Source organism: Acomys minous (genome assembly GCF_964271855.1).
Source record: "Acomys minous genome assembly, chromosome: 7".
Lineage (NCBI taxonomy): Eukaryota > Metazoa > Chordata > Mammalia > Rodentia > Muridae > Acomys > Acomys minous.
The window spans coordinates 20,313,470-20,338,894 of record NC_140488.1 but is presented as its reverse complement, the minus strand read 5'-3'; the positions used below and the strand labels follow the sequence as shown (position 1 = coordinate 20,338,894).

The 25,425-nt window shown below is 47.3% G+C and overlaps 1 protein-coding gene across 4 annotated transcripts; it reads left to right on the top strand.

The window, feature by feature from the left end:
- Positions 1–7,258: 7,258 nt before the first annotated feature.
- On the top strand, positions 7,259–21,126 carry LOC311601902 (putative zinc finger protein 75C). 4 transcript variants are annotated; one of them, XM_084789658.1, is made up of 4 exons: positions 7,259–7,295; positions 12,261–12,749; positions 14,043–14,169; positions 20,279–21,126. In XM_084789658.1, exons 2-4 carry the CDS (start codon positions 12,345–12,347, stop codon positions 20,473–20,475), a joined length of 729 nt encoding a protein of 242 aa, XP_084645784.1. In that variant the 5' UTR covers positions 7,259–7,295; positions 12,261–12,344; the 3' UTR covers positions 20,476–21,126. The 4 variants fall into 4 exon arrangements, with proteins under 4 accessions (XP_084645784.1, XP_084645782.1, XP_084645785.1 ...); XM_084789656.1 differs by lacking the exon at positions 7,259–7,295 and adding an exon at positions 7,736–7,866; XM_084789659.1 differs by lacking the exons at positions 7,259–7,295; positions 20,279–21,126 and adding exons at positions 7,736–7,866; positions 15,131–15,751.
- Positions 21,127–25,425: the final 4,299 nt, after the last annotated feature.

Genomic DNA, 25,425 nt, shown 5'->3' with positions numbered 1-25,425 from the left:
TGAGTGCAGAGGCCTGAGGCCTGAAAGAAGAGACTTTAAGAATGAGTGCAGAGGCCTGAGGCCTGAGGGCCATGACCTCCTCCCTCAGGCATCAGGCCACTGTCCTCAGGCCTCTCCCTCTGCCCTCAGGCCTCTGCAGTCTGCTCTCCAGCCTCTGTCATCAGGCCAGTGCTCTCACGCCTCTGACCTCAGGCCTCTGGCCTCAGGCCCCAGTCTCTGACTCTTCCTCTGCCTCTCCCTCAGGTCTGCCCCCAAGCCTAAGACCTCTTCTCTGAGTCCTGTGCCATCAGGCTTCTGCCCTCAGACCTCAAGCCTATGCTCTCAGACTCCTGACCATAGATCCAGGCCTCTGTCCTCAGGACTTTGCGTCTGCTCTCAGGAGTCTGCCTTTCCCTCTGCCTCTGCCTCTGCTTCTGCTTCTGCCTCTGCCTCCAACTTATGCCTCTGCCTTTGCCTCCAACCTCAGGCCTCTGACTCTGTTTCTGATCCTGCCTCTACTCTTGCCCTCAGGCTTTAGCCTTCAGACCTCAAGCCTCTGCCCTAAGGGCTCTGCCCTCTATCCTAAGGCCTCTGCCACTATCCTCAGGCTTCTGCCACTTCCTCTGCCCTCAGGCGTCTGCCTTCCAGTCTCTGCCCTCTGTCCTCAGGCCTCAGGCCTCAGCCCTCAGGCTACTGGCCTCTCTGACCCTGTACTTGCCTCTGCCCTGAGGCCTCTGCTCCCAGGCCTCAGGATTCTGCCCTATGCCTCTGCCATTTGCCCTCAGGCCTCTGCAGTCTGCCCTCCAGCCTGTGCCATCAGGCCAATGTGGTCTCAGGCCTCTGTCCTCAGGCCTCGGGCCTCTGCTATCAGGCCTCTGCCACTGCCTCTGGCCTATGACTCTGCCTCTGTCCTCTGTCCTCTGTCCTCTGGATGCTGGCCTCTGTCTTTGCCCTCAGATTTGTCCCTGTGCACTGATTCTGCCTCTAACTCTGCCTCTGCCTCTGCTGTCAGGCCTCACCCCTCAAGCCTTAGGCCTATGCCCTCAGGAATCTGCATTTCCCACTGCCTCTGCCTTTGCACTGCTGTTAGGCCTCTCCCCTCAAGCCTTAGGCCTCTGCTCTCACACCTGAGGCATCTACCCTCAGCCCTCTGGCCTCAAGCCTCAGGCCTCTCCTCTCAGGACTCTCTCTGCCCTCAGGCTTCTGCCTTCAGGCGTCAAGCCTCTGTTCTCAGGCTGCTGCCCCCTGGTCTCAGGCCTCTTTCATCAGGCCTCAGGCATCTTCCCTCAGGCCTGTGCCCAGAAATCTCTCCCTCTGCACTCAGGCCTCAGTCCTCTGTTCTCAGGCCTCTGCCTCTAACCTCACACCTCCGTCTCTCCCTCTACCCTCAGGCCTCTGCCCTCTGTCCTTGCCCTCTTCCATCAGGCCTCAGTCCTCAGGCCTCAGTCTCAGACTCTTCCTCTGCCTCTGCTGTCAGGCCTCTCCCCTCAAGACTTGGGCCTCTGCTCTCATGCCTCTACTCTCAGGCCTCAGGAATCTACTACCCTCAGGCCTCTGTCCCCAAAACTCAGGCCTCTCCTCTCAGGCCTCTCTCTGCTCTCAGGCTCTGCCTTCATACCTCAAGCCTCTGCTCTCAGGCTGCTACCCCCAGGTCTCAGGCCTCTGTCCTCAAGGCCAATGTCCTCTGACCCCAGGCCTCTTCCTTCAGGCCTCAGGCCTCTTCCCTCAGGCCTCAAGCCTCTTCGTCAGGCCTCAGGCCTCTTGCCCTCTGCCCTCAGGCCAATGCCTTCTGGCCTATGACCTCAGGCCTAGACACTCTGGCCTTTGCCTCTGCCCTTGGGTGTCCGGCCTCTGCCCTCATTCTTCACATCAGTACCTTCAAGCATATGCCCTCAGGCCTCAGGCCTCTTCTTCCCTTAGGAGTCAGGCCTCTACCATCAGGCCTCTTCCATAAGGCCTTAGGCCTTTGCCCTCAGGACAATGCTTTCAGGTCTCTGTTCTCGGGCCTTGGGCTTCTGGCCTCTGCCCTGATTCCTCAGGTCACTGTCCTCAGGCCTCAGGCCTCTGCACTAAGGCCTAAAGCTTCTTCCCTCAGGCCTCAGGCCACTGCTCTCTCTCCCCCTGTCCCTACCCATGCCCTCTGCCCTCAGGCCTCAGGATTCTGCCCTATGCCTCTGCCATCTGCTCTCAGGCCTCTGTCCCAAGGCCTCTGCAGTCTGCCTCCTGGCCTGTGACATCAGGCCAGTGGTGTCAGGCCTCTAGTCTCTGGCCTCTGGTCTCAGACCTTTGCCTCTACCCTCTGCCCTCTGTCTCTAGGCCTCTATCCTCTGTCTCTGCCCTCAGCATCTGCCCTTTGCACTGGCCTCTGGCCTTTGCCCTCTGGCCTCAGGCCGCTGCCCTCTGTCCATGCCCTGGGATTTGGCCTTGTGCACTGATGTCTACCTCTGCCTCTGCCTCTGCCTCTGCCTCTGCCTCTGCCTCTGCCTCTGTTGTCAGGCCTCTCCCCTCAAGCCTTAGGCCTCTGCTTTCAGGCTTCTTCTCTCAGGCCTCAGGCGTCTACCCTTAGGCCTCTCCTCTAAGTCCTGTGCCCTCAGGCCTCTGCTCTCAGGCTATGCCCTCTGTCCTTAGTGCCCTGCCCTCTGCCCTCAGGCCTCTGCAATCTGCTCTTCAGCCTCACCATCAGGCCAATGCTCTCAGATCTCTGTCCTCAGGCCTCAGGCCTCAGACTGTGCCTCTGCCTCTGCTCTATGGCCTCTCCTCTCAGATCTCTGCCCTCAGGCCTCTTCAATCTACCCTCAAGCCTCTGCCGTCAGGCCTCTCCCCCTCAAGCCTTAAGGCTCTGCTCACAGGCCTCTGCTCTCAGGCCTCAGGCATCTACCCTCAGGCCTCTCTCTGCTCTCAGGCTTCTGCCTGTAGGAACCAGGCCCGACTGGGCTGCCTGCCTGTCTTGCTGTTTCATGTCCTGTTTCTAGCAGCTTCCGTGTCTGTGTTTATGTTGGTTAGCTAGTCATGTTTACTGCTCTGAGAACGCACCCCTCCCCTCCTCGGGACTTTTCCTCCTGTGCGCAATCAACTCTTGAGGGATTTCACCTGCGAGTGGCATGCCTGTTTTGCTGCCTATAAGAAGGCTCTTTGAACACTGACTAAAAGCTGCTGCCCCTGCTGCTGCTGCTCTCTTAACACGAAGGACCCGCTGTTTTAGTGTGTGTGTGTTAAATCCGTAGTCCCTCGCCCTTGACTCTGCACCGCGGTAGCATGGGCGCCACAAGTGGAGATCTCACCGATATCGGGGAAAGAAGGGATCCTTCCCTGAAGGATCGCCCAGGGAAGCTGACCAGCGCCTCAGGGAGGTAGGAAACGCGCAGATTGGAAATGGGTGCTGCAGGTTCGTCCACGGTTCTGGTGGACTAGTGAGATTGTTAGAGGATTAAGGCACCGGGATTAAGCATGTCCCCTCTGGCATCAGGCCTATGTCCTCAGACCTCTGCCATTTCCCCTCAGTCCACTGTTCTCTCCTCACGGGCCTCCGCTTGTTCCCTCAGGCCTCCACCCTAAGGACTAAGGATTCTGCCCTAAGGCATCTGCCATCTGCCCTCAGGCCTGCGCACTCTGCCCTCCTACCTGTGCCATCAGGCCAAAGCTCTCAGACTTCTGGTCTCAGGCCTTAGTCTCTGACGCTTCCTCTGTCTCTCCCCTCAGGCCTCAGCCCCCAAGCCTCAGGCTTCTGCCCTTAGGCCTCAAGCCTCTGCTCTCAAGCTGAGGCCTCCAGACCTCAGGCCTCTGTCCTCATGACTCTGCCCCTGCCCTCTCTGCCTTTGCCTATGTCTCTGTCTCTGCCCTCAAGTCTCTCCCTCTGCCTCCAACCTCAGGCCTCTGCCTCTGCTTTTGCTTCTGCATCTGTTCTTGCCCTCAGGCCTTTGCCTTTAGGCCTCAGGCCTCTGCACTCAGGCCTAAGGCCTCGACTCTCAGAATCAACCCTTTGAACTGTCCTCCAGCCTTTGCTTTCTGGCCTCAGGCCACTGCCCTCTGTCTCTGCCCTTGGATTTGGCCCTGAGCACTGATGTCTACCTCTGCCTCTGCCTCTGCCGCCATGCCTCTCCCTTCAAGCCTTAGGCCACTGCTCTAAGGCCTCTGATCTCAGGCCTCAGGCCTCTGCTCTCAAGGCACTGCCTCCAGATCTCAGGCCTCTGTACCCAGGCCTCTGGCCTCAGGCCTCAGGTCAGTGTCCTCTGGCCTCTGGCCTCAGGCCTCAGGCCTCAGGTCAGTGCCCTCTGGTCTCTACTCTCAGGCCTCAGGCTTATGCTCTCAGCTCTCTACACTCAGTCCTCAGACATAGTCCCTCAGACCTCAGGCCTGTGTCCTCAGGCCTCTGCCTCTCCCTCTGCTCTGCCCTCAGGTGTCTGCTCTCAGATTTCTGCCCTCTGCCCTAAGGGCTCTGCCCTCAGGCTGGGCTCTAACCTTAGACTTCTGCCTCTGTGTTTGCCTCTGCCCTCTGCTCTCTGGTCTCTGCCCTCCGTCACTTCCCTCAGAATTGACCCTCTTCATGGATCTCTGCCTCTGAACTCTGCTTGTGTCTCTGCCCTCAGAATTGACCCCTTTGTACTGCCCTCTGGCCTCTGGCCGCTGCCCTCTGTCCCTGTCCTCTGCTTCAGGCCTCTCCTCTGAAGCCTGTGCCCTCAGGATTCTACCATCAGGCCTCCAGCCTCTCCTCTCAAGCCCACGCCCCCAGATCTCAGGCCCCAGCACTCCAGCCTCTGCACTCAGGACTCTGCCTCTGCCTCTGCTTTAGCTTCTTCCTCTGCTCTTGCCCTCAGACATTTGCCTTTAGGCCTCAGGCCTCTGCCTTCAGGCCTAAGGACTCTGCTCTCAGAATCAACCCTTTGCACTGGCCTCTGGCCGCTGCCCTCTGTCTCTGCCCTCCCATTTGTCCCTGTGTCCTGATTGCCTCTGCTTCTGCCACCTCCTCTGCCTCTGCCTCTGCCTCTGCCTCTGCCCCTGCTCCTACCTCTACCTCTGTATCCTCTGCCTTGTCAGGCCTCTCCCCTCAAGACTTAGGCCTCTCTTCTCAGGCCCCTGCCCTCAGGCCTCTGCTCTTAGGCCTCTGGACCCAGATCTCAGTCCTGTGTCCTCAGGCCTTTGCCCTCAGGCCCCTGCCCTCAGGCCTCAGTCCTATGCTCTCAGGCCTCTGCACTCTGTCCTCAGGTCCCTTACCTCAGGCCTCTGCCTTTATCATCAAGCCTCTGCCTCTGCCTCTGCTCTCAGGCCTCTGCCCTGAGGCCTCAAGCCTCTGCCCTCTGTCCTTCCTGAGTTCCCTGCCCTCTGGCCTTGACCTCTGCCTTCATACCTCTGCCCTCTGGGGTCTGCAATCTGCCCTTCAGCCTCACTATCAGGCCAATGCTCTCAGGTCTGTGTCCTCAGGCCTCTGGCCTCGGGCCTCAGTCTCTGCCTCTTCCTGTCCCTTTGTCTCTGCCTCTGCCTCTGGCCTCTGCCTCTGCCTGTCCCTCTGCCTCTCCACTCTGCCCTCAGGCCTATGCCCTCTGGGCTCTCAACGAGAGATAAATATGTTTTTTGTTTAGATCACACGTGGGGGATGAGAAAAAGACTTGTGAGAGAACAGGTGATGTTTATACCCTTGGAAGTCGAACCACCGTTTTGGGGAGATTGGTTGTTAACCAGCTGAAAAACGTCCTTGAACAAATTCTGAGAGGAGGTATAAAAATGAGCCAAAATCAAAAGGCAGGGCCTTTGGAAACTGGGGGCAGTTTGGCTGTTCATTGCTAGACTTTGAGATGCTCCTAGAGAGAACCACTGAATGGAAGGCTTTGCGGCTCTGGACTCTGGCTGAGGTTCCAGATTCTCTTTGCCCTAGTTTCCAGAAGAAGAAATTCTGCTGATTACGCCAGGAGAATCGTTCCTTGGAACTGATATTCTTATGGTTCGGGTTTTTGTTGTTGTTGTTTGTTTGTTTGTTTTTGTTTTGTTGTATTCTTCTATCGTCTTTTCCTATTGTTTAGGGTAGCTGGGTTAGTTATAAGTGAGTTACTCTCAGTTAATAAGTCTGTAATATAATTGCTAAGAAAATTGGAGCCTATACCTGCCAATATATACATACTGGTTTTTCTTTCTTTCTTTTTTGTTTGTTTGTTTGTTTGTTTGTTTTTCAAGACAGGGTTTCTCTCTGTAGCCCTGGCTGTCCTAGACTTGCTTTGTAGACCAGGCTGTCCTCGCACTCACAGGGATCTGCCTGCCTCTGCCTCCCGAATGCTGGGATTAAAGGTGTGCGCCACCATGCCCGGGTGCATATTGGTTTTTCAAAACAGGGTTTCTCTGTGTAGCCTTGGCTGTCCTGGACTAGCTTTATAGACCAGGCTGGCCTCAAACTCAGCAATTTGCCTGCCTCTCCTTCCTGAGTGGTGGGATGAAAGGCATGTGCCACCACACCCTGCCTTTAAGTCCGTATTTTAAAATCTATCCCTGCTAATGTACATAACCCTGTGGAAGCTAGTTATACATTGCAAATTTTATTTTTATTTATTTTTTATTTTTTTGTTTTTCGATACAGCATCTCTCTGTGTAGCGCTGGCTTTGTAGACCAGGCTGGCCTCAAACTCACAACAATCTGCCTGTCTCTGCCTCCTGAGTGCTGGGGTTAAAGGCGTGTGCCTCCATGCCCGGTTTTACATTGCAATTAAAAAAATTTTTTTTACTTTTATTTATTTTGATTATATGAATGGTTTTGCCTGAACGTATATCAGTTTGCAATGTGTGTACCTGGTCCCTGCGGAGGTCAGAAGTGGGCATCAGGTACCCTGGAGCAGGAGTTGCAGGCAGCCGTGAACCACTGTGTGGGTACTGAGATCGAACCTGGGTCCTCTGCAAGAGCAGCCAGCCTGTGCTCTTAACCTCTGAGTCATCTCTCCACCCCCACAATTTTTTTTATAAGACAATAATGAAACATTTACATAAGAATACATTTATATAAGAATAAATGAAAAAAAAGAATAAATGAATGGTTAGAAAGGACTGCCAGACAATTTTAAAAGTTAAAAACAAATGTTTGTTATCTATGGTGAGATCTGACCAGGACTAAACTACCTTACTAAATGAAGCTACAGCTAAGTAGTATAACGAGCACAGTTACAACGCACTGGCTGGGACTCAAGAAGAACACATAGTATGTAGCCGTCCTGAGACGGTTGGAATCTCATGCGCCATATTCTTCTTTGGCTTCTTGGCAGACACGGCTTCCCAGCAGAAACCATGTGGACGGGCATCAATTCAAGACTGGAGATGGGATATCTCCGAACCCGGAATCGGTAAGCTACATAGCCCCTAAACCACCAACAAGTTTCAGAGTTCTTATGGCTTGCAGCAGGTCTCCAGACTCCATAGCGTCAATTCTTGAATTAACCGCTAAACTGGAGCCAGCAGCTAGAAAGGCGGCTTTAGCAGTTTAAACCGACCGTTGCTTTTACAGCGGACCTGGGTGCGATTCCCAGCATCTAACCTTGTGGCTCTCGCTGCCACCAACTCCAGCCTCCGCGCCCTCTCTGGCCTCCACAGGTACTGCACGCATGTAATGTACACACAAACATGCATATACACATGCATACACATTTCCATACATAAAACAACAACAAAAAGCCGAGCGCGCGAATCGGATACTTCCGGAAACAGCTGAACGCAAAAGTGAGATCACAGGATGTGGCCTCATGAAAGGAAACCGGAAACACAGTCTACTCCCCACCCCTCGCCCCACCCACACACCCCGAGAGACACGTTTTGCAGGCGGGGCCTGGGGTTGGCGGGAGGTCCTTCGCGGCTTGAGAGCGACCTGGGTAAAGCCGGTAGTGCCTCGACGAGCTGACGAGCTGACGAGGTGACGAGGTGAGTTCGCCATTAGATTCCGTTTGGGCGCCATTTGGAGCAGCCGTTAGCTGGTGGTGAGTGGGAGTCGAAGGGGATGCCATATTTTTCTGTGGGGTTGCCGCGAGTTTGGGCGCTGGGAACGCAATTGCCGAAACGCTCCTGTAGTGGGAGTTTTGGGGGACGGCTTCGCAACGTCTGAATCTGCAACTAAATTCAAACATTAGGGCAAGGAGGGGTTCATTGCTCTTTTTCTTTCTTTGTCACTCTTTGTTTGTTTGTTTTTTTTTTTTTTTTTTTTTTTGAGTGTGTGTGTGTATTTTTTGGGGGGTATTTGGTTTGTGGTAGGTTTTTTTTTTTTTTTTTTTTTTCGTTTAGCTGGTTGGTTTTTCGATACGGGGTTCCTCTGTGTACTCCTGGCTGTCCTGGACTCGCTTTGTAGACCAGGCTGGCCTCAAAATCACAGCGATCCACCTGCCTCTGCCTCCCGAGTAGCTGGAATTACGGGCATGCGCCTCCATGCCGGCTTGCTCCTTTTACTTATCCACATAATTTTTGTCTTTGAAGACAACTTTTTTTTTTAGGTGCTTTGTGCGGTTTGGGTGGTAGAGAAGGGTGTGTGACTTAAGTTCTAGCCAAGTTCTGACTTGTGTGGTCCTGTAGCAAGAAGGTGGCTTTCAGAGTTTAAAAGTGGGCTAACGGTGCTTCATTTGGTCCTTGCCGAGGACGAGTTCGAAGGAAGGATTCCAGATAGAAAATAGAAGTACAGACAAATATCTACTACTTAATAAAACATTGATCAGCATTAACCTTACACTGGCAGCATCGGGGGACTAGCCCTACAGCACGGCTCGTAGGACCATTTAAAAATATTTAGCTAATTTTTAATTCTGTGCAGGTATGTTCACGTTGAGTACAGGGAGATGAGAGGTGTTGAATCCCTCAGGATTTTGAGTTAGAAGGAGTTGTAAGCCGCCCACGTAGTTGTTGGAAGTGGAAGTCAATTTCGCTCGGATAACGGCCGCGCCATCTCTCCAGACAGCATCAGTTCGCCATTTTAAAACAAACAAACAAATAACCAGGAAGTGAATTCCGTGCTCGCCAGCTCCCTCCTGTGGCCGTGCACCCACTCCTGCCATTAAGTGCTACTGCCACCTTGCGCTGGCTGGCTCAGTGCATCTACTCCCACTGATGCAGAGGTCAAACCGGTTTGGGAAGGCAGTTGCCTGGGGTTTTCTGTTTGTCCCCCCTCCCTCCTTTCTGACTTTAAAAAAAAAAAGATTTCTTTGGGGTTTTGTTTCTGTTTGTTTGTTTCGTTTTTGGCTTGTTTTGGTTTGGTTTTTTGTTTGTTTGTTTGTTTGTTGGTTTTTCAAGACAGGGTTTCTCCATGTAACAACCTTGGCTGTCCTGGACTCGCTTTGTAGACCAGGCTGGCCTCGAACTCACAGAGGTCTGTCTGCCTCTGCCTCCCAAGTCGTGCACCACCACACCCGGCCCTACTTCTTTGTTTTTGTTTGCATGTATTCGTGTTTTACCTGCCACGTGTGTATGTTTATCACTTGTCTGGTTCAGTAGAGGCTGGAAGAGATGCCAGATCCCTTGGAACTGGAATTTTAGACAGTTGTGACTCAGGTGTCGTGTGAATGTAGGACTCGAGCCTAGGTCCTGTGAAACAGTAGTAAATGCTCTTAGCCCTTGAGTTACCTGTTCAGCAGTGTTCTCGTTGGCCATGTGATTTCCAGGGATCTAACTGCAGTCATAAGGGCTGTGGTGGCAAGCCTCCTCACCCCTGAGCCTTCTTGACAGTCCCTCATAAGACGTTTTTAAAAGATTTAAAGTTTTCCACGCACGTGGTGTGTGTGTGTGTGTGTGTGTTGGTGTGTGTGTGTAGGGGTTGCCAGCAGAGGCCAGAGAGGTGGTTAGATTCTTGGATCTCCAGTGCCGCAGCAGTGCTTCTCAGCCTTCCTCACACTGCCACCCTTTACTACAGTTTCTCATGTTGTGGTGACTTCTAACGATAAAGTGGTTTTGTTGTTGTTGTTCCTACGTCGTACCTGCAGTTTGGTACTGCTGTGAGTTGGGATGTAAATGCCTGTGTTTTCTAGATGGTCTTAGGTGACCCCTGTTAAAGTGTCAGGTGAAGAACCACAGCTAGGCAGGCTGCAAGGTATTGGGACCTGAACTAGGCTTCTCTGTGAGACCAGTGAATCGCTCCTAACAGCTGAGCCATCTCAACAGTTCCCTTGAGGTTTCGTTTCCTTCTTTAAAGCAGGGTCTCACCTATGTAGCTCTGGCTGTCCTGGAACTCACTGTATAGACCAGGTTAGCCTCAAACTCACAGAGATCTGTCTGCTTCTGCATCCCAGGTGCCGGGTGCCACCGTGCCTGGGCTTCATAAGCCAAGTTTAATGACGTCATCTGTGATGTTTTCCGAAAGAGGGACTGCAGTTCTTTCACCCATGGATTGATTATTACTGTCGAAGTTTCTGGCTGTTAGCCAGTCAGGGACAGGAGTCAGAAGTAGGACAATGAAGGAGAGCTTCTTTTCCTTTTTCCTCCTCCTTCCCCTTTTCTTCTTTGCTTTTCTGAGACAAGGCTTACTGTGTAGCCCTGGCTATCCAGAATATCTCTCTGTCTCTGTCTCTCTCTTGTCTCTTCTTTCTTCTCTCTCCTCTCTCCTCTCTCCTCTCTCCGCTCTCCGCTCTCCTCTCTCCGCTCTCTGCTCTCTGCTCTCTGCTCTCTTCTCTCTCTTCTCTCTTCTCTCTCATCTCTCTTCTCTCTCTTCTTCTCTCTTCTCTCTCTTCTCTCTCTTCTCTCTTCTCTCTCTTCTCTCTTCTCTCTCTTCTCTTCTCTCTCTTCTCTCTTCTCTTCTCTCTCTTCTTCTCTCTTCTCTCTTCTCTCTTCTTCTCTCTTCTCTCTTCTTCTCTCTTCTCTCTCCTCTCTTCTCTCTTCTCTCTCTGTAGACTAGGCTGGCCTCAAACTCAGAGATGCACCTGCCTCTGCCGTCCAAGTGCTGGCACTAAAGGTGTGTGCCACTACCACCTAGCTCCTCTTCTGTGTTCTACAAATGCGGCCGCCACCAGCAATTGCTAGGCTCCGAAAGCCACCTCCTAGCTAAGTGCCTATTCAAGTCAGAATGCTGGCTAGAGTGCAGTCCCAAGCTGCTTGCATGCAAAGTGTTTGTGGGTGTCACAGTGGTCTGTGTAGAAAGTGTGACAAATTGGTGGAATGGACTCAGGTGGTAAGGTCCACCACTGCACACACAAAGCTTGCCAGTTTCCACTAGTTCATGGTCATTGTATTAGAGAGCGGGCCGTCTAGCCTTAAAGATACAGTGGCTTCTGCTGAAACGAAAAGCTGAGAAGTACCACGGTGTCTCCCGTGTTTGGATATGTCACCATATGTCACGAACCGTGTGTGCGTGCTTGCTCCGTTCCAGGAGTTTCGGTGCTGCTTCTGCTGAATTGCCTGCCTCTGGGAACATCAGGTCATCAAGGCCATCCTTCGCCTGGAGAATACACAGTCATATTCAGAGGAAGTGTGAGGTCTGGACAAGGTTACTCACCCCTCTCCAGACACTTCCTATGTATGAGAACATTCATTATTCATCACCGTCCCTGTTGTTAAAATAACCTGACATTTGAACATCTTGTAAGCAAAGGGTGGCTGTACGTTTTCCCGGTTAAGCACACACTTGAATACACAGGAGTAACGTTGCACAGGGCCCTGTATACACAACTCAGAGGTGTGCATCCCCCAAATAGCAATGTTCTGCTTCCAGTGTGTTGGGGAGAGGGGGGCGACGTTCACCGTGATGAACATTACAATTCCCCTAAGGATATCTCTGACCTCTACTGATATGTCAGGCTCTCTGTAACCGTTAATACACGCGATATGGAAAATGTTAAAGGGGCCGTGAGGCAAAAAATTCACTTACTGTAAGGAATTTAAGGTAAAGTGGGTTTTTCCGCTGAGTGCAGCTGAAATACTAGGATTGCTTGTTATATGTAAACAAAACAGGAATGTGCCCTATTTGTGAAATTAGACAGAGGTGCACAAATAAAGTATTCAATAGTGTCAGGGTTTCTGTCAGCCATTGGGTGCCATCTTTTCCTAAACTCTTCAATGGCGGGGCGGGGGGGGAGAGGGCGGTTGTGGGTGGGAGGGAGGCGAGAAATAAGTGCATTGTTTGGTATTTTTCTTTACTGAGCTATGCTATAATCCAACGTGGAAAAACAAAGGAGAGAAATATAGCTTCAGAGGTAATACACTACCATAGTACTTTACAGTTGAATTTAGAGGAGAGGAAGGAATGTTTCTGTTAATTTTTCTTTGGTAATAAAATGCCAAGTGAATGTGTGTCATGTAACTTTCTTTTCTCTCACTCTCTGTGTCCCCCTGCCCCCCCCCCTTAGGAAGAAAAGTTGCTCATTTATTGGCTTGGTATCAAACCTGACACGCCTCGGCTGTGAAAGGTGGTCTCAAGGGGACTGGTGGTGATGAGTGAGGAGAAGGAAGATGAGGTCTTCCGCGCTCACATGCGGAGCGTGCAGGAAAGTAATGAATCTCTTCAAGAGATCCCAACCCAGAGCAGGGATGACAGCTCACAGACCAAATGTCTTCCCTCCGCAAGTGCTCAGCAGCACTTCCGCAACTTCCGTTACAAGCCACCATCTAAGCCACTGGAGGCTGCCAGCCAGCTTCGGGAGTTATGCCGCCAGTGGCTGATGCCAGAGACCAATTCAAAAGAGCAGATCTTGGAAGTTCTGGTGCTAGAGCAGTTCCTGAATAGTCTGCCCCAGGCCATGAAGAACTGGGTGCAGAAGCATCATCCCCAGGATGTCACACAGGCGGCAGCTCTGGTCACCTGCTTGCAGGCACAGCCTGATGAAGTGCCCAGTGAGGTGAGAAGAAAGATTCTTTGCAATGCACAATCAATGGCTTAGGGTAGAGGTAGATAGGTTTTAGCTGACAGCTCTCATTCCTTTAGGATGACTGACTAGGCAGGAACCAAAACCACGTGTTGACAGTCACTCTATAAGGTTGAGAGTCCCTAGTAGAGTCTCTCATGGCCTTAAAGGGAGCAGATGTAGGAGTACAAGGCCTGAGATCTTAGAAATGGAGAAATAAAAGGCAAGAAAGGGATGTTAAGGGGGGGTATCTAAAAACATGTCACAGCACTTAGTTGTACAGAGGTTAAGATCTCTTTAGGTCGAGATAGATGTTTTAAGTCGATAGAGATATGAGATACGATAGTGATTTACGTTCAGAGTTGTAGACTCTCCAAGATAGGAAAGATGTTTTCTTCAAGGCTGCCAGACAAACGGTCTAAACACTAAGAATGTAATATTTATATAATCCCCTGATTGTGTCGTGGTTCTTCTTGCTGCTGTAGGTAGTCTGTTGTATATATGTGTAATAGTATAAATGTATATGTAAAAAATGTTTAGTAATAATAAAAAAAGAAAGCCACTTGCGTCTCCTAGCAGCATGCTCTTGGTGCTGCTGGTGAGTGGGAGAATCAAAAGACACCTCAGGTGACAGGAGCACACCAGCTCTCTTCAGGATCCAACCTAAGAATATAGGGCAGAGTTTCTTCTGGGGGGCCGTTGGTTATTTTTCCCTTTGTTTAATTCCCTTTCCCTACAGAATCTTGCCTTAGTTATAGGGAGATTGAAAAACTAGGATGACAGGAACAAAAAAAGATTTTTAAGTCTAGTGCTTTCTAATCTTTTACGCAAAAGGAAAAGAGAAATTCCCGTTATGAGGGATTATAGTCAAGAGAGCAGTGGGCCCAGTGTTGGGAGTGTCGCGAGCTGTGGCTGCGTGAGTAGACACAGAAGCTGCTGGACAGAGGGGCCTGGGGGTGGGAGGGGAACCAGATCGCTTTTTGTTGTTATTTCATTTTATCCTCTTATCTTGTCTGCTCTTTTCATGCTGCTAACACCCATAGTCCCTACGAGGTGCTCTGGGTTCCATTTGACCTTAATGCTCCCCAGGGCAACGAGACTTTCACGATGAGGAAAGGGAACTGAATGTTTCCCAGGTTATTTCCTGATCTGCCTGGCCACTTCCTGGCATCCCACTTTCTCCACCTACCTTCTATAGTGATCATTTCTTCAGCATGCGGCCCACCATGTGATTCCCAGGCAGTACAGCAGTAGTACTAGGCTCACGTTGTCCAATCTCTTCTTCAGGACTTGGGGACATTTGAAGATATAGACGTGCTTTTTTCTGAGGAGGAGTGGTCTATGATGAACACTTCTGAGAAGACACTCTACAGTGATGTAATGCTGGACATCTACAAGACAGCCACCTCTCTAGGTAAAGATACCTTGTCCCTTTTGTATCCAAGCTGTGTAACGTGGCCTGTCCTGATGAAAACCACACGCTGTGAGGAAGCCCCCGTTGGACTATAATGGATCTAGATTGCTTCTTACCTATTGATTTGGGGACTTCTTCCTTTCTAGATACAACACACCTCACACACATACCACCATAGACACACCACAACATAGACACACAACACACACACACACACACACACACACACACACACACACACACATGACCACCACCACACACCACACACCACCGCCACTCCCAGAAATGACAGCAAATAACAATAAAATAAGTCTTTTCAAAAGGAAAGAGCCTTCTACTATTATGTAGTCTGGGCTGAGTTTGTAAATTTTTATTTTAATTATATTAACTCAAAGACACAAGCATCGTGTGTGTGTGTGTGTGTGTGTGTGTGTGTGTGTGTGTGTGTGTGCGCGCGTGTGTATGAATTTTGGAAAGGCTCAAGGTAAATTTAAATTTGGAATAGATGAAGAAAACCCAAGAGGTGCCACTTTTATAATTAATAGGGTTTATTGGCATTACCTTTAAAATAAATGTTCTCTATATAAGCCAAAGAATACTTCAAGTAAATTCAAAGTCTTTATTGGAAAAAATGCAATAGATAACAAACAACCAATTTGTTAAACTTAAGAAATGTACCAAATTATTTCAGGAGAGCTTTAAAAATCTCCATAGTTGTGTCAATTGAGTTGACTTGCCTCTAAGTTAGAAAAATGGTCTTATTTTTCTATCCTATACAAAATCCTTTAAAATATTTTGTCTGTTTTAATAGAATGTTAGTGACATAAACTTATCTAAATAACTTTTATGTAGATATTAGGCCAGTATATATCTGAAATACACTCTTAGTAGATACAAAAAATGCTGACAGTGTCATAAGAAATTTACTGATTCTTTTTTTGTTTTGTTTTGTTTTTTCAAGACAGAGTGTCTCTGTGTAGCCTTGGCTGTCCTGAACTCACTTTGAAGACCAGGGTGGCCTCGAACTCACAGCGATCTACCTGCCTCTGCCTCCCGAGTGCTGGGATTAAAGGCCTGCACAACTATGCCCAGCAGAAACTTACTACTTCTTGATTTGCATATGAAACAATAAACAGTATGACGAGGCTGGTGATATTTAACAAGCCCAGCTAGTCAGTTTTTCATGGTGTGATGGCATATACTCACGTTCCTATCCAACGTTTAGCATTTTCCATTCTTTCCTTTATCCCTTATTTCCAGGTTGAAATAGCCCTCTGTGAGGCTGTTGGTCCTATCTTTTCTTTTTTATGAAGAGATAACATTTTTTTAAAACTTATGTGTGTTTGTCCATGTCTGTGTTTGTGAGGGTGCTCATAGAGGCTAAAAAGGGCATTGAACCCCTTGGAGCTGGAGGTGTCAATAGTCTTCCCAGTGTATGTGCCAGGTCTGGGTCTGAGGCCTCATGACTGAGCAGCCAGTGCTCTGAACATCTGGGCTATCTCTCCGGCCTTGGTCTCGTCTTTCTGGTTGTTTCTTCCCGACCCTTCTGGAGGTTTGCAAAGCTATAAGGAATGTTTACTAACATGCTGCTCAAGGTTTCATTTTGGTTATAATTTTGCCAGTTTTGCTTTTTCTGCCTTTCCATCACCCTTTGTGTGGTGGTTAACTAAGAATGGTCCCCACAGGCTCATGGGTTTGAATATTTGGTTCCAGTTTGTGGAACTGTTTAAGGACATTTAGAATATGTGGCTTTGTGGAGTAAGTGTGACCTTGTTGGAGGAGCTATGTCACTGGGGGTAAACTTTGAGGTTTCAAATGTCCACATTATGTCAGTGTCTCCCTCCTTCTCTGTCTGTTTGTCTGTCTGTGCCTGCCTGCCTGTCTGTCTGTCTGTCTGTCTGTCTGTCTGTCTCTGTCTCTGTCTCTGTCTCTGTCTCTGTCTCTGTCTCTGTCTCTGTCTCTGTCTCTGTCTGTCTTCTGTCTGTCTGTCTGTCTGTCTGTCTCTCTCTCTCTCTCTCTCTCTCTCTCTCTCTCTCTCTCTCTCTCTCTGTCTCTCTCTGTCTCTCTCTGTCTCTCTCTGTCTCTCTCTCTCTCTGCTCTTAGATGCTGTTCCAGTGTCATGCCTTTCTGCTAAGCCTGTGAGCTGTAAGCAAATCCTGAATTAAATGCTTGCTTTTATAAGAGCTGCGTAGTGTGTCCTCACAGCAATAGAGGTGACTTCTGCTGAAGACACTTGGCCCATCTGTGTGCCGTTTTCCATTTAAATAAATGTAAATCTCTTTCTCGAACCCAGGCACTTTGAGCAGCTGCAGCAGTTTCTGTTTCAGCCCTTTGGCCCCCTTTTGATACTCAACAGTCTTCCTGTACCATTCTTTGGCAAGATGTAACCTTCTAGAGTAAAATGCCATTGACACTCTTTCTGTTGCTTTGGCTGGCTTTCTCCTCGCGTTCAAAGTGGGACATATTCTGTAGAAATTTCTATATTTCTCTGTACTTTATCCACATTCTGACTGTCACTTTCTGTTCCTTCTTTGTCCATCTTTTTGCTTTTTAGTGTCCTCCAATTTGTTGATTTCTTTTAAAAGTGTGTTGTATCTTTTAAAGTTTTTTCTTTTTAACTGCATTTTGGTTTTCAAATTCTGAATAGACATTTTTCTTTCTTCTCAAGACAGAAGCCACGGCAGCATTTCTCAGATTGTTAAACTTCATCGTCTAGCTTTCTAAAAAGACACTCTGGAACTCCCTTCCCTGTGGCTTCTCGTTAGAGTTCAACCCCCCCCCCCCATCTTCACATAATTATAGCCGTCAGAACCATCCCCGACCCTTGGGGCCGCATCTGTTCAGCCACTTCTTCCAGAAGACCTCGAGGTGTGACTTTGTGTCTAAGGAACTTGGGTGGAGAGAACCCTGAAAGCTTTCACTGTTCTGCATTACATAGAACTCAGGGGCCAGTTTTTCTCGGCTTGGCACTTTCCTTAATTATGATTTCTAATGCTGTGACACACACCACAAACAAAGTGCCCTTAGAGGGCTGGGCGTGGTGGCACATGTCTTTAATCCCAGCACTCTGGAGGCAGAGGTAGGCGGATCTCTGTGAGTTCGAGTCCAGCCTGGTCTACAAAGCGAGTCCAGGATAGTCAAGGCTACACAGAGAAACCCTGTTTCCAAAAACAACAACAAAACACAGGGCCCTCAGAGAGAGAGGAGAGGGTTCATCTCATCTGACACTTCAGCGAAGTCATGGCAGGAACTGAAGCAGAGGCCTCTGAGGGTCACTGAATACTGGCTTGCTCAGCTTGCTGCTGTCTTATGCACCCTAGGTTCATTTGCTTGGCTTGGCATCTCTTTTCTCAGTTGAGTTTCCGATTCCCAGATAAGTCTAGCTTGCAGCAAGTTCATAAAAACCCGACCAGGATAGTGTGCAAGTCTTTATTAGTTGTTGTTTTTCCTTTAGCAAGCTATTTATATATCAATTGTTGTGCTTCTTTACTTTTTAAAGGTTTATTTATTTATTAAGTATACAATGTTGTGTCTGCATGAACAACTGCACACCAGAAAAGGGCACTGCATCTCATTATAGATGGTCGTGAGCCGTCCTGTGGTGGCTGGGAATTGAACTGAGGACCTTTGGGGAAGCAGCCGGCGCTCTTAACCTCTGAGCCATCTCTGCAGCCCCTGTTGTGCTTCTTTAAGAGCGTCCAATTTTGTTTTTAATTTCTTCTTTGGCTTTTCTGAATGTTGCAACAACATGAGGTGTGTAGGTGTCACATCGCTTAACTGGTATTAAAGTTTCTGCATATTGTTACGTATTTGGTCCAGTTCTTCTTAGAACTGGGCTCCCCATTTCCCTGTTCTTCATTACTTTGTTTTCCAATTATCCCAGCACACTGTGCTCAGTTTTGAAGTTCAGCACACTGTGCTCAGTTTTGACGTTCTGTTTGTTTGTTTGTTTGGGCCTGAGAGATGCTCACTTGGTAAACTGTTTGACACAGAAGGACCTGTGTCAGACTCCCACATCACACATTAAGTTAGGTAGCCCTTGGTTTCTCCCATCTGCTCTTCATTATTATCTGTGTATGTGCCTTGGCTTTTCATTCCTGTTGTAACAACAGCAAGGGCAGTAATTTTAATTTTGATTTCCTCATTATATCACTTCTTAAATGCCAGGGACTTTTATTTTGGCATCTTGTATCTTGTAAATAGAGTGTACTACCTACAAGTCTTTTTTATTTTTATTTTATTTTATTTTATTGTACTTTTAGATTTCTTGGGCAACCTCAGGATTTTCCTTGTAAGCAACCACCCAGAATGCCTTTTATTCCTTTGTCTTGACTTACTGCATTAGTGTCAACTTCCTGTATGTAATTGCTTTTTTACTTCGTTGTCAGAATTTCTATATTTATAAGTGATTTTTATCCTGAAGTGATGTGTGATTTTTTCCCCATATAGTTTTGTTTTGTCAACTAATAGGAGCATTTAAATTTCCTTCTTTTTTTCCACTTCAGATAGATTTCCACTGTGTGTCCCAGGCTGGGCTTTTGAAGTTGTGACATTCTTCCTTCCATCTCCAGATCTCTGGTGTTATGGGTTTAGAAGATCATGCCACATGTATCTTTCTGTAGTGTCTTAGTTGGCATCAGAGAGAGTGAGAAAGACAGACAGACACACGCACGCACGCACACACGCGCGCGCGCGCGCACACACACACACACACAGAGGCACAGAGAGAGACAGAAAGAAAGGGAGAGAGTGAGAGAGCCTGGTATGGGTTTCTGAAGCCTCCAAGCCCACCCCCAGTGACACACCTCCTCCAACAAGACCATGTCCCCTAAGCCTTCTCACACAGTTTCGCTCCCTGGTATCAAAGCAGTCAAATACATGAGCCTGTGGGAGCCATTCTCATGCAAACCACCACGTGCCCTCTATTTGTATCTTCTGGGAGGGCACTCTGAGTCAGGGTGATGCACAATGTGGCCCATGCTAGCATTGATCTGCCCTCTGGGTGTCTGCCTAGGGTGGAGATTACAATCTTGTGCCACGAAGCCTGCTTGTACTTTATGCTTCTTGTTAGTCCTTTGGGTCTTCCATTTGTTTTTGTCCAACTTCATGGTGACTTACCACTTTTCTTGCTGTTTTTTGTTTGTTTGTTTTTTGTTTTCGTTTTTTGAGGCCAGGGTCTTTCTGTGTAGCTTTGGCTGTCCTAGACTCCCTTTGTAGACCAGGCTGGCCTCGAACTCACAAGAGATCCACCTGCCTCTGCCTCCTGAGTGCCAGGATTAAAAGCATACACCACCAGGCCTGGCTGCTGTTTTATTTTTTTTTTAAAGCAGCACTTTATTTAATTGCTTTCTCCATTTTCATTGTTAGAACTCTATCTCTTCACGTTGGTTAGGGCCTCCTTTGCTTTTTACAAGTTTCTTGAAGGGGGAACTTCAAGATTACTGAGTTGGAAACCTTCTTTTCTACTGTAAGCACTTAGGACTGCATATGTCCCTCTGATCGTTCCTTAACGATCAGAGTAAGCCCATCCAGGCAGCCTCTGCAGAAGGTTTTGGCTGGGGAAACCCTGGGTCTAAGTTACTGCTTTCCTCTGCGTGGATGCATGTGCTATGCCCTTCTGTGTTTTCCTTGCCTCCCAGACCTCCTTACCATTCTCCACTTTTTATAATTTATTTTTGTGACTTCTGCCATCATTTAATGGGCATTTTGCTGTCCCTGACCAACTGGATCAAGGAACTATGGATCTACTCCATTTTTCCAGCCCAGGTCAGAATCACTAGTCTATGAGTTTTTGTTGTTGTTGTTGTCTTGTTTTGTTTTTTTTTTATTTTGTTTTAGGCGGAGTTGGGTTTTGTTTTGTTTTGTTTTTCTGAGACAGGGTTTCTTGGTGTAGTCTTGGGTGTCCTGGACTTGCTTTGCAGACCAGACTGGCCTCAAACTCACAGCGATCGCTGGCATCTACCTCCTGAGTGCTGCGATTAAAGGCATGCGCCACCATGCCCGGCATTTATGTATTTCTTTAAGGTAATTGTTATCAACAATTCTCTCTATTCCTTTGAATTTTCTTTTCTATGAAACACTTGATTGATTCGTTTCTTTCTGTGTACAGGGCTAAAGCCAGAAACTGCCATGGAAAATGATCAGCCTGAATTGGCCTCTATATCAGAAACAGAAGCAAGACCACTAAAGATCAGAAAGATGTCCAGGAAAAAGAAGGCGGGGAAGAAACGTCCGACTACGAGCATGGAGCAGAGAATTGGTCAGGCTATTCAAGGGAGGGGGAAAAACGGTAGCTTCAGTGTCTGAAGAGCAGCATCTGACACCCAGGGCTCATGGGGAAAGCAACACAGGAGACAAACCCTTTACACATCAGCAATGTAAGAAAAGCTTCAGAGTTCTATCTGAGCTTGTTAGGCATCATCAAAGAGGTCATATCAAAGAGAAGGCTTTCACGTGTCAGCAATGTGGCAGTAGCTTCAGGTGCAGGTCAGATCTTAAAATGCATATCCTGGATCACCAAGAGAAAAAAAAACCACTTTAAGTGTTCCTGGTGTCCAAAAGGCTTTAGTCGTACCACAAACTTCCATAAACATCAACAAAGTCATGCAGGAGAAAGCCCCGCTAGCTCTTTAGCACGTGGGAAAGCATCCACTCCTGAGGGTCACCACCTAACCTACACTGATGAGCAACAGTATTCATGTTTAGCAGACGGTGAAGCCTTCTCAGATACCAGAGCACACACAGTCCAGAGACTCAGACCGAGGAAAATTAGCACATTGCAGTGGGAGGATGGAAAGAAGCTTAGGAGTGTCCTGGGGATAAGATCTGTTAGAAAAAAAAAAAGAAAAGTTGACAGTTATGTTTTTGTGTCATAGAAAGGATTCAAAATTGCTTCCCACCCCTGGCATTTTAATTTCAGTGTTGACCACAAGTTTTATTTTCACTTAATACTTTGTGAATAAAAGAAGGAAAATTTGTTTGTCAGCTATGTCTGTAGGTATGTTCTTCTCAGAAACTATCCTCTCGTGTCAGGTACCATGAGCTCTACACTTATTCTTCACATTTTCTCAGAAGAGAAGGAGAATGCTCTTAGAGTCCCTTGAAGTCAGAAAGAATGAATATTCTTGGGACAGTTTCAGTGACTATGATTTTTGTCGCCATGGACCACCAAGAGCAAGAGTCAGGGAACGTTAGGATGAGGATGTGAGGGTTAGTATTTTCCCCAGCGTCAGTGTGCCCGTTGTAGCTGTCCTCCTGTGCCCATGCTACTACATTGTCTTCTTTCAAGGAAGTCTGATGAGCAAGAGAAGACCTGAAAGGCAACACACACCTAAGAAACTTGTAAATGTTTAAACTGTAGCTGTGCTCTGCTCTGTATACACTTACAGAGTGAAAGGAGCTGGAGGCAGTGCGTGGCCACACTTAGTTCTCTGTCTCTCTGTGGAAGAACAGCAAAGTCGTGAAAGCTTTCAAATGGGTGCATACCACTCCTGTGCCTAAAGGGCCGTCCACTTTCATGCTTTCCTAGCCCCAAATGAGTAAAAGTGTGAATAGGGGCTGGAGAGATGGCTCAGAGGTTAAGAGCACTGCCTGCTCTTCCAGAGGACGTGGGTTCAATTCCCAGCAACCACGTGTTGGCTCACAACCATCTGTAATGTGATCTGGTGCCCTCTTCTGGCAGATAGGTGTACATTCAGCTCATATATAAAGTAAGTAAATAAGAAAAGCATTTACATTTAATTTACTGATAATGGCAAGGGGGGGTATGTAGCTTTTTTGCGTGGTAGACATCTGGTAATAGAAGGGGTCATCTAGAAGTAGCCAGGCAAAGAAAAACATGGCTTGTAGTTACGATCCCCATCAGAACCATGCCACATGGAAACTGATTAATGATATTGATTTTTTTTTATCCTTTCTACCATTTGTGCAAGTATTGCTTAGAAGATAAATTAGTATACATGGATTGAAAGGTATGTCAAATGCTAATTTATGGTGTTGGGAAAAATATATATATGGTTTTTCAAGACACGGTTTCTCTGTGTAGCCTTGGCTGTCCTGGACTCTCTTTGTAGACCAGGCTTCTGTATTGGGTTTTTGTTTGTTTGTTTTGTTTTTTCAAGACAAGGTTTCTCTGTATAGCCTTGGCTGTCCTGGACTCTCTTTGTAGACCAGGCTGGCCTCAAACTCGCAGCAATCTGCCTGCCTCTGCCTCCCGCGTGCTTGGGCTAAAGGCGTGCACCACCACACCAGGCTGCAATATGTTTTTTTTTATGTTGTTTTCTTTTTAAATTGACATGCTTTATACTGCATTTTAATATTGAAAACTAAATGCCCCGAAATGACTAACGTTCCTTTCTTAACTTTTTTTCTAAGATTTACCTGTGATTCACACCTGTGTGTCATACATGTGGAGTGTGCAAGGAGGCCAAAAGAGGGTGTGAACTTCTTATAACTGGAGTTGCAGGTGGTTGTGAGCAACCACGTAGGTGCTGGGAATTGAACCTGGGTCCTTTGGCAGAGCTCTTAACCACTGAGCCATCTCCCCAGCCCCCTTAACCTTCACTTTTCTGAATGGATGATTTGAGGCAATTCTTCAAAGAGACTTCGCAGAGCCTATTTTCAGGGTTATGCATTGGGAGCAGTTGCTATCTGAAAGCTACTGTGTGGGTTACATGAGGCACATGAAAGCATCTAGGAGAGTGATGGGACACGTTAGGTTTCAGTGATCACAGGAACATTCTTCATTCACCTAGTGAATTAAAGAAGAAACTAAACATTGTATGTTTATGCAGCATTTAATTGTACTTAACATCTTTTCCATCATTTCCTGTTTCTTTGTGGCCAGATGCTGCTCTCCACATAGTACTTAAAAGATAATGGCCCGACTACAGCTAGATATACTGGTCGTTAGCATAAACCAAAGTATACCAAAAAAATATTTTGAAAGGATTGAGATGGAGTTGCTCACTTGCTCCCTCAGTCTGTCAGTCAATAAATGTAATAATTTATTTTAATAATTACTGATGGGGACTTGAGAAGAGACTCAGTGACTAAGGGTACTGACTGTCCTTGCAAGGGACCGGGGTTCCAGTCCCAGAATCCACATGGCAGCTCATAACTGTCCAGAACTCAGTCAGTCCCAGAGGATCTGATGCCCACTTCCTGCCTCCGAGGGCACCAGGTGCAGATATAACACTCCTACACATAAAATAATAATAAAAATAAACCAGGAGCTAAGGCACCTTCAGGGTAGCCTGGTGTTTTCATGGTCTGGGAGTCTCAAGCCTGTTAGCCTCTCACGATCTCTACCAGCTAAGAGCTCCATTCCTACACAGTCAATAGGAAGTGGCATCTGTTCCAAGGTCCTTCTTGTCCCAGTACACAGTCTGATCAAAGAATCATCCCCTCCCTGCACATCTTCAGGGAGAAAAAAAGCACAAGCAATCTGGACAGCAGAACTGTGTCCCTCCCAATAGCTCAATGCACAACCCTTTCTCTACTGTGCATCCAGGAGTTTTTCTCCAATGCTCTTAAATGATAGTGTACGTAGATTGAAAGATGTGTCAAGGGCTAATTTATGATGTTGGGCAGCCTGGCTTTTCGAAACAGGTCTCTCTGTGTAGCCTTGATTATCCTGGACTCACTTTGTAGACCAGGCTAGCCTTGAACTCAACAGCGATCCGCCTGCTTCTGCCTCCCAAGTGCTGGGACTAAAGGCGTGCGCCACCACCGCCCAACATATTTGTTAAGTGTTGTTTTCCACTGAAAATGACATGCTTCATACTAAATTTAAATATTGGACAAAACTCCTTTCTAGTTTCTAAGAAGACTGGTTAGTGCTCTGCTCATCTTCCAGTTACGGTAGAGGTAGTGCTGCTTTAGGCAAAGTGTACTCATGTATAACTTAATGTTTCCTAAGCCAGTTTACTGATGATAAATCCTTTACAGCATCCATTTATTACTTGCAGTTGTTCCTTCATCATAAGCCATAAACAGAGTACATAGCCACGGTTCCTCTCCATTGGTGAGGAGCTGGTCTATGAAATTTACCAGGCAGATTCTGAGCTCCCCCTGACCTTGGCAATGGTACACAGATACTGCTGTGAGCTAACTGAGAAACTAAATGATGACTTTATTATTAGGTTTTGCGGTCCGCTTGTCCACACTGTCATTGGATGATAAAGGGACTAATTAGAGCCGCCATGTTAGGCCAAAGTAATTTTGTCTCTGGTCAATATGGAAAGCTTTATACATTTCTTGATTGTCTTCTCTGTAAATTGAAGAATCAAGTGAGACTGATCTAGCGATGATGAAACTTGATTTCATATGACAGCATTTGGGTCAGGAAATCAGTATTCACCCATAGTTTGAATTTTCCATGAGGCTCTTGCTTAGTTTTCTGTGTGTCTATGTGGATTTTCTCATACAGATTTTCTCTCCTTTTAAATTCTAAGCATATGAAGAAAGTAATTCCTCTATGCCTAACATTAAATTGGTTATATAAAAGCATGTTTATTATTTCTTATTTCTGAAAAAACATCTTATTTCAATTTGTCAGTCTTTTATATATATTAGCTGCTTGGAGGTTGTCTGTTTGCTTTCGGTTGATCTTGGACATAAAAGCATTCTGATAGAAAGTTTGATGTGGAATATTATGCATTTCATAAATGAAAAAAAAAACTGCCGCTGACCTCAAAGTGCTGTGTGGCTACAAATTGGCATTTTAGTTAACAACATACAACCCAAACCTTAGTGCCCTTACCTAGTCTGAAAATGGATTTGGATAGTATTATTTGACTTGAAACTATTTTTATAAATACATTTTGCCAAACCAGAACCATATCCATCAGGAAGGAAGCAACTACGGTCTGTTATTGGCAGAATGAAATAGATTCTTTTGTGACAAAAGAAAAGAGGGCCTTCCTTCAGCAGCTGTGTGAAGTCTCAGAGGGGGACATGTACAGCTCCCCAAACCCTCCCTGCTCAAAGCACATAGAGACACATGGAGATGCGGCACGAAAAACCAGCTTGTCAGGAACCCAAGGCAAATGTCTTCAAGCCAAGGCTTTCTTGTAAGAAGATGGTTGGTTGTAAGAGCTGTTGGCATGGGAGGCTTGGAGGAATACATTTTCAAGTCCCCTTTCCATGATCTTCTTCCTGAACCTCCTGTTAGAGGCCCATTTACTTTCATGTTATTTATATATTTTAATGCATTTCTTTTGTGTGTGCATGTGTTTGTGTGTGCACATGTGTGTG

Coding starts and splice junctions, on each gene's coding strand:
- LOC311601902 (XM_084789658.1), top strand. CDS start 12,345: ATGAGTGAGGAGAAGGAAGATGAGGTCTTCCGCGCTCACATGCGGAGC. Junction 12,750..14,042: donor CTGATGAAGTGCCCAGTGAG/GTGAGAAGAAAG, acceptor TCTCTTCTTCAG/GACTTGGGGACATTTGAAGA. Junction 14,170..20,278: donor CAAGACAGCCACCTCTCTAG/GTAAAGATACCT, acceptor TTCTGTGTACAG/GGCTAAAGCCAGAAACTGCC.